This window comes from Pan paniscus, chromosome 18 (genome assembly GCF_029289425.2).
Source record: "Pan paniscus chromosome 18, NHGRI_mPanPan1-v2.0_pri, whole genome shotgun sequence".
Classification (NCBI taxonomy): Eukaryota; Metazoa; Chordata; class Mammalia; order Primates; family Hominidae; genus Pan; species Pan paniscus.
In genome coordinates, this window is record NC_073267.2 from 83,674,287 (window position 1) to 83,682,690 (window position 8,404).

An 8,404-nucleotide genomic window follows, 5' to 3' on the forward strand; every position below is an offset into this window, starting at 1 on the left:
CGCAGTGGCTCACGCCTATAATCCCAGCACTTTGGGAGGCCAAGGCAGGTGGATCACAAGATCAGGCATTCAAGCCTGGCCAAGATGGTGAAGTCCTGTCTCTACTAAAAATACAAAAATTAGCTGGGCATGGTGGCGGGCGCCTGTAATACCAGCTACTCAGGAGGCTGAGGCAGGAGAATTGCTTGAACCCAGGAGGCGGAGGTTGCAGTGAGTCAAGATCACGCCACTTCACTCTAGCCTGGGCAACAGAGCAAGACTCCATCTCAAAAGAAAAAAAAAGGTAAAAATAATAGCCAGGTGTGGTGGCTCACACCTATAACCCCAGCACTTTGGGATGCCAAGGCGGGTGGATTACCTGAGGTCAGGAGTTTGAGACCAGCCTGGCAAACATAGTGAAACCCCATCTCTACTAAAAATACAAAAATTAGCCGGTTGTGGTGGTGCACACCTGTAATCCTGGCTACTCAGGAAGCTGAGACAGGAGAATCGCTTGAACCTGGGAGGCAGAGGTTGCAGCAAGCCGAGATCTTGCACCTGCACTCCAGCCTAGGCAACAGAGTAAGACTCCGTCTCAAAAAAACAGAAAAAAAAAAGTAAAAATAGTAAAAATAAATTTAAAATTAACAAAATAAAAATAACAGCATGGAGGGATCACTTTGTGAACTATTGGAAAATGAGGGGCCCAGTTCTTCCCCACTCCCAAACTCAGCCTCTGGGAAAGAAGTGAGGCCAGGGCCCTGCCTCCACAGTGAACACTTGTACAACATAACATAGTATCTGTCACATCATATGTGTTCAACAAGTTGGCTGTCATCATTGTTGGTTTTTTTTTTGAGACGGAGTCTCGCTCTGTCGCCCAGGCTAGAGTGCAATGGCGCGATCTCAGCTCACTGCAACTTCTGTGATTCTCCTGCCTCAGGCTCTGGAGTAGCTGGGATTATAAGCACCTGCCACCACGCCCAGCTAATTTTTGTATTTTTAGTAGGGATGGGGTTTTGCCATGTTGGCCAGGCTGGTCTCGAACTCCTGGCCTCAAGTGATCCACCCGCCTTGGCATCCCAAAGTGCTGGGATTACAGGCATGAACCACCTTGCCTGGCCTTGTCTTTTTTTTATTTTTATTTTTTATTTTTATTTTTTGAGACCGATTCTCACTCTGTTGCCCAGGCTGTAGTGCAGTGGCATGATCTTGGCTCACTGCAACCTCGGCGATTCTCCTGCCTCAGCTTCCTAAGTTGCTGGGATTACAGGCGCCTGACACCATGCCCAGCTGATTTTTGTATTTTTAGTAGAAACGAGGTTTCACCATGCTGTCTAGGCTGGTCTCAAATTCCCGACCTCAGGCGATCCGCCCACCTCAGCGTCCCATAGTGCTGGGATTACAGGTGTGAGCCACCATGCCTGGCTTTTTTTTTTTTTTTGAGATGAAGTTTCGCTCTTGTTGCCCAGGCTGGAGTGCAATGGCGCAGTCTCGGCTTACTGCAACCTCCACCTCCCGGATTCAAGCGATTCTCCTGCCTCAGCTCCCAAGTAGCTGAGACTACAGGTGTGCGCCACCACACCTAGCTAATTTTTGTATTTTTTAGTGGAGACAGGGTTTCACCATTTTGGCCAGGATGGTCTTGATCTCTTCACCTCGTGATCTGCCCGCCTCGGCCTCCCAAAGTGCTGGGCCGTGGCGTGAGCCACGGCGCCCGGCCGACATCATTGTTTGTAAGTCATGGCACTTTAGACTATTTCTGACCTCATCCTTAACATGAGTCTGTTGGGTTTTGGAAGTAAAATTTGGGGAAATATTAGAAATTCATAAGTGAGCTGGTAGAATTAGCCAAGTAAAAGAGCTGAAAAACCTATTCCCATAAATCCCAGCTGCCCTTAGATTTGCATTTCACAGATGTTCTTTCTTAGCCCCATCAGCAGCCCTTTGAGATAGGCAGATCAGGTGGCATGACGTTCAGCTTACAGGGAAGGTTACAAGACTACTCAAAGACAGTAAGTGTCAGGAATACTGTGGGAGTGAAGGGCCTTTGTCTGCTAGAAGAGTCCCTCTTAGTTCTTCCACTCTGCTTCCCCTCTGGAGCCAAAACAGCATGAACTTTCTAAGGAGGCTACGAGCAATGCGGCAGCTCCTGGCAACCCAAAACATGAGTTTCAGGCAGTTCCCCCTGGAGAGGTCTCTACACCTACGCTGTAGTGTGGTGATTAGAAACAGGCATTCTGGGCTGGGCGCGGTGGCTCACACCTGTAATCCTAGCACTTTGGGAGGCCAAGGTGGGCGGATCACAAGGTCAGGAGATCGAGACCATCCTGGCTAACATGGTGAAACCCCATCTCTACTAAAAATACAAAAAATTAGCAGAGCGTGGTGGTGGGCGCCTGTAGTCCCAGCTACTTGGGAGACTGAGGCAGGAGAATGGCGTGAACCCAGGAGGCGGAGCTTGCAGTGAACCGAGATCAAGCCACTGCACTCCAGCCTGGGTTATAGAGCAAGACTCCGTCTCAAAAGAAAAAAAGAAACAGGCATTCTGGGCCATACACGGTGGTTCACGCCTGTAATCTCAGCACTTTGGGAGGCTCAGGCGGGCAGATCACCTGCAGTCAGGAGTTCAAGACCAGCCTGGCCAACATGGTGAAACCCCATCTCTACAAAAATACAATAATTAGCTGGGCATGATGGTGGGTGCCCGTAATCCCAGCTACTCTGGAGGCTGAGGTGGGAGAATCACTTGGACCCGGGAGACAGAGGTTGCAGTCAGCCAAGATCATGTCGTTGCACTCCAGCCTGGGTGACACAGCAAGACTCTGTCTCAAAAAAAACAAAACAAAACAAAAAAAAAACAGGATTTTTGGAGTCAGAATACCTGGCCTAGAGTCCCAGCTCCATGATTTATCTATGTTAAAAGACAGGGTCTCTGCCAGGCGCGGTGGCTCACACCTGTAAATCCAGCACTTTGGGAGGCTGAGGCGGGTGGATCACCTGAGGTCAGGAGTTCGAGACCAGCCTGGCCAACATGGTGAAACCCTGTCTCTACTAAAAATACAAAAATTAGTTGGGTGTGGTGGCAGGCGCCTGTAGTCCCAGCTACTCGGGAGGCTGAGGCACGAGAATCGCTTGAACCCAGGAGGTGGAGGTTGCAGTGAGCCGAGATCATGCCACTGCACTCCAGCCAGGGCGACAGAGTGAGACTGTCTCAAAAAAAAAAAAAAAAAAAGAGAGAGACAGGGTCTCACTTTGTTGCCCAGGCTGGTCTTGAGCTCCTGGGCTCCAGCGATCCTCCTACCTTGGCCTCACAAAGTCCTAGGATTACAATAGTGAGCCACCATGCTCAGCCTTTCCTGACTTATTGCCATGGCTTTGAATAAATTATTAACTTCTGTGCCTCAGTTTCCTCATCTGTACAATGGGGATAATAATTTTACCTATTTCATAAAGGAGATACTTTTTTTTATGAAGGTCAAAGTAACTTACAATAGTTGTGGGGGTTTTTTGGCTTTCATTTTGTTTTGTTTTTAAGTAGAATAGGTACTTTGTTCTCACTCTGCTGCCCGGGCTGGAGTGCAGTGGCAGTCATAGCTCTCTGCAACCTTGAACCCTTGGGCTCAAGGGATCCTCTCACCTCAGCCTCCTGAGTAGCTAGGGATGCAGGGGCGCACCACTACATCCAGCTAATTCTTTAATTTTCTGTGGAGACGGCTTCTCACTATGTTTCCCTGCTGTTCTTAAACTCTGGCCGCAAGTGGTCCTTGCACCTTGGCCTCCCAAAGTGCTAGAATTACCCGCATGAGCCACCTCGCCCAGCCTGGTACTTTAGTAAAAGTGAAATGCTTAGAACAAAGCCAGGTATACAGTACGCCCTTAAACCTTAGCTATGATCTTGACCATCCCCTTTGGTAGCCATACCAAAATATTTAAGAAGCAGAAACTGACTTTTGTGGTTTTTTGGTAAATTTAAATAAAATTTAAGAAGAAGTAAATAAATATAAAAGGGGGGGAAAGGAGGAACTATAGCAATAATAGCTAGTGTCTCCTGTGCCAGGCACTGAGCTAGGCACGTTGTGCTTCATCTCATACATGAGGAGCAGGAATTGGTGTTCCCATTTTATAGACAGGAAAATTGAAGCTCAGAAACTTTAAATCATTTGCCCAGGGTCACTCAACTAATACATGACTGAGCCAGGACTTGAACCTAGGAATGTCTGACTCTAAAGACAGGAAAAACTTTCTGGTATTTCTGTTTCTTACTCACTTCCCCGACATTGGTACCCCCATATTACAGAGGGGGAAGTGGGAGCCAAGTGGATAACCACCAGGATAGAATCCAGGTTTTCTGAAACCCATCCGGGCTCTTGACAGGCCATAGCTGGCTGGAGGAGTAGAACTGGCTGGTGGCTCCTCACACTCCCATGGCCCACGCGTGCTCGGTGGTCTTACAGCAGTGTTCTCCCCTAGAGTGACTGCACCAAGCTCTTCAGCCAGGGCATTGGAGGGGAGCAGGCCCAGGCCAAGTTTGACAGCTGCCTTTCTGACTTGGCCGCCGTGTCCAACAAATTCCGAGACCTCTTGCAGGTAAGCCCCAGGTTCAACTGCTGACTGAATCCTGTGCCTGTGTGTTGCTCTGAGAAGATTGTTAGCTGGCTCATCGTGTGCAAGGAAGCCAGGAGGACGGGTGAGGGAGCAGCACGCAAGCCCTGGAGCCTGGAGTTGTGCAGGTCCCTTGAGACTGAAGGCCCTGTTGGTTTCTCAGCAGTGAAGTTGTCACACTGACAAGCCAACATCTGGTGCTCTAGACTTTGCACTTGGCCCCACAATGACAAGAGCTCTCAGAAGATGCTCAGAGGAAGTGGAGCCACATGGTTGTTCTGACCTAGCCGCAGGTGCTGCCTAACATCGGGCATTCTGAAATCTCTTGTGAGAGTTTATCAGAACAGTCTCAAGGCCTCATCGTTACCCTGGACCTGAATCAGCTGAGATCTGGAAAGGGGCATGTTCCTGGCTCCTCCTTTCATTAGCACTAGCTCTGTTATAACCTCCAACAGGGCCTGCAGAAAGCCTCAGGGCTGGAAGAACGCCCTGCAGTCAAGGGATGGGGAGAGGAGAGAGGGAAGGGATGGGGAGAGGAGAGGAGGATGGGGTGGGGAGAGGAGAGAAGGAAGGGATGGGGAGAGGAGAAGGGGATGGGGTGGGGAGAGGAGAGAAGGAAGGGATGGGGAGAGGAGAAGGGGATGCGGTGGGGAGAGGAGAGAGGGAAGGGGTGGGGAGATGAGAGAGGGATGGGGTGGGGAGAGGAGAGAGGGAAGGGGTGGGGAGATGAGAGAGGGGTGGGGAGAGGAGAGAGGGAAGGGGTGGGGAGACGAGAGAGGGATGTGGTGGGGAGAGGAGAGAGGGATGGGGTGGGGAGAGGAGAGAGGGAAGGGGTGGGGAGACGAGAGAGGGATGTGGTGGGGAGAGGAGAGAGGGATGGGTTGGGGAGAGGAGAGAGGGAAGGGGTAGGGAGAAAAGAGGGATGGGGTGGGGAGAAGAGAGGGATGGGGTGGGGAGAGGAGAGAGGGAAGGGGTAGGGAGAAAAGAGGGATGGGGTGGGGAGAAGAGAGGGATGGGGTGGGGAGAAGAGAGGGAAGGAGTGGGGAGAGGAGAGGGAAGGGGTGGGGAGAGGAGAGGGAAGGGGTGGGGAGAGGAGAGAAGGAAGAAATGGGGAGAGGAGAGAAGGAAGGGATGGGGAGAGGAGAGAAAGAAGGGATGGGGAGAAGAGAGGAAAGGGATGGGGAGAGGATAGAGGGAAGGGATGGGGAGAAGAGAGAGGGAAGGGATGAGGCGTGCCTTCTGTGTCACATGTCTCCACCTTGTCCTTGTGCAGGAAGGGCTGACGGAGCTCAACAGCACAGCCATCAAGCCACAGGTGCAGCCTTGGATCAACAGCTTTTTCTCCGTCTCCCACAACATCGAGGAGGTTAGCCTGGCCACAGGCAGCCATCAAGCCCCGATGACCCCTCATCCCTAGCCCCAGCTAGAGGGAGCAGAGCCATCTGAACAGACTAGACCTTCCATGCTTCCCAGGCCCACTTCCCCCACCCTGACCCATGAAGACTAGGTTCCTCCCAGGAAACAGTTTGTCCCTAGTCAGAAGGGGTCAGAAAGACATGGAGTTTGCCTTGACCTAACTTATTCCCTTATTGGAGCTCTTTTTGCCCCGCCTATGATAGACTTAGAAGCGTTTTTTTTCATCCTGGCCTAGTGATTTCATTCCTGTAGAACAAGAGATCCAAGAAGGAATAAAATGCCAGGAACTTTACCATGTTATGTGGGCCACTGCTACAGCCCTGGGCTGTTTGCTGGTCAGTTTCTGCCAGCCTGGGTGTCTGAGCTGGTTTTAAACTAGATGAGTCAGAAGGCACAGGGAAGGAAGAATGTTTTACATTATTTTCTTAGAGGGATAGAGGTGGGTGGCAGTGAATGGTACTTCTTATGAGGCCCATGGTGACCAGCCCTGCTTCCTGACAACAGGAAGAATTCAATGACTATGAGGCCAACGACCCTTGGGTACAACAGTTCATCCTTAACCTGGAGCAGCAAATGGCAGAGTTCAAGGTGAGCAGGGGCCCTAGGGATCCACTTAGGGAATTACCCACCTCAGCCCAAACCAGCAGCCTGCAGGGTCTCATCACATTCCTTCTGGGGACCCTGAAAGCCCTTCCAACCCTCACCTATAGAAACTCCCCCGTGGCCTCACGCTACTATCCTCACCACCTAAGACTCCAGCATAGAGGCAGAGGAGTTAGGTGGGGCTTGGCTGATGTCAACCCTCTGTGTGCAGGCCAGCCTGTCCCCGGTCATCTACGACAGCCTAACCGGCCTCATGACTAGCCTTGTTGCCGTCGAGTTGGAGAAAGTGGTGCTGAAATCCACCTTTAACCGGGTAAGGTAAAGGGGTCATGGGTCTGCGGCTCTCGTTTCTCCTCTGAGGAAGACATGTCATGCCACCCCCCAAGGACTTGCATCCCCTCTGTCTGCTGCCCACAGGCCCTGCATGTCTGGGTCCAGTCCTGCTCTGGCTTCTGAAGCTGTAGAGCAAACAAGCCACAGGGCACCACCTGAGGCCTGGCGGGCCTTGCCACCCAGCTCTGGGGGCAACTGGAGGCCAGTTCTGCTTGGCCAGGCCTAAGTAGTGACTGGGCTTGGGTTCTCCTGCAGCTGGGTGGTCTGCAGTTTGACAAGGAGCTGAGGTCACTCATTGCCTACCTTACCACGGTGACCACCTGGACCATCCGAGACAAGTTTGCCCGGCTCTCCCAGATGGCCACCATCCTCAATCTGGAGCGGGTAGGTGGGGCACCCTTGGCCCAGCCAGGGAGGGGTGACTGAAAGAGGCAAAGATGGATCCCCGCCACTTCCCTCTAAACCATGTCTGCCAGCAGCCAGCTCTATAGGACACCTTCCCCTTCCCGGGTGCCCCTGCTCTGCCCCTGGTAGAGGCCAGAGCCCTCTTTCAGAATAACCCCACCTTGCTGACTGGTCTCTATGTCCTTCCCCACAGGTGACCGAGATCCTCGATTACTGGGGACCCAATTCCGGCCCGTTGACGTGGCGCCTCACCCCTGCTGAAGTGCGCCAGGTGCTGGCCCTGCGGATAGACTTCCGCAGTGAAGATATCAAGAGGCTGCGCCTGTAGCTGCCTGGATGAGCACACCTGGCTCATCACACTTCCAGGCCTGTTCCCTAAGGGGCCCCAGCCAAGGAGCTGAGCGAGGCTGTCTGGCTTGGGGGAGATCTGACAGCCCAGACCTTTCTACGGCTGGCAGCAGAGAAACAAAATCTGGACCCACTCCATGCTCTGCCCTCAGACCTGGCCAGGTGATGCTCTGGGGGCAGCATCTCCCCACCGAGAGAAGCGGGCTCCTAATGAGGTAGGAAAGCCACGGCAGGCAGCGAGCAGCCCAGGCCAGCTTTCTGCATGGATGGTCAGTCTCTTGCCCTCAAACACTACAGCAAACAAGCTACCCCTGCCAGCCCTAGACAACTTGGGTACATCTGGGGACCTAGCAGTTAGGCTTGACTTTGAGGAGAGGCTGTGATGTTTATGATCCCTGAATAAAGCTACTCCTTGGAGAGATGCCAGTGTGCTGTTACCAGGGAGGGCCAGATGCTATGGGGCAGGGCAGGTCTATCAGTTGCACTGAAATAGGAAGGTAAAACCCAAGACCTCAGCCTGCTCCCACACACAGTGCAGCACACAGCTGTGCCCGGGGCCCACATGATGGCAGGAGCCCCCATCCAGTCCCAGACCCTTGTGCCCCTCTTGGGCCCCCAGCACCACAAGCTGGATCACCCCAGGGCCAGTTCCCCATGGTGTAGAGAAGTGGGAACTGCTCCCAGCAGGAGCAAAAGTGACTTTACGAGGACCACC

The 8,404-nt window shown here is 52.5% G+C and overlaps 1 protein-coding gene across 1 annotated transcript in view; it reads left to right on the top strand.

Annotated features, from left to right (window-relative positions):
- Nucleotides 1–8,110, top strand: part of COG4 (component of oligomeric golgi complex 4) — a 42,614-nt gene extending 34,504 nt beyond the window's left edge. Inside the window, exons 14-19 of the mRNA XM_003829473.5 lie at nucleotides 4,453–4,569; nucleotides 5,858–5,950; nucleotides 6,505–6,588; nucleotides 6,815–6,916; nucleotides 7,192–7,320; nucleotides 7,535–8,110. Coding sequence (XP_003829521.1) covers nucleotides 4,453–4,569; nucleotides 5,858–5,950; nucleotides 6,505–6,588; nucleotides 6,815–6,916; nucleotides 7,192–7,320; nucleotides 7,535–7,669 — 660 coding nt within the window. The 3' untranslated portion in view covers nucleotides 7,670–8,110. The remainder of the gene's footprint in view (nucleotides 1–4,452; nucleotides 4,570–5,857; nucleotides 5,951–6,504; nucleotides 6,589–6,814; nucleotides 6,917–7,191; nucleotides 7,321–7,534) is intronic.
- The last annotated feature ends 294 nt before the right edge of the window (nucleotides 8,111–8,404 follow it).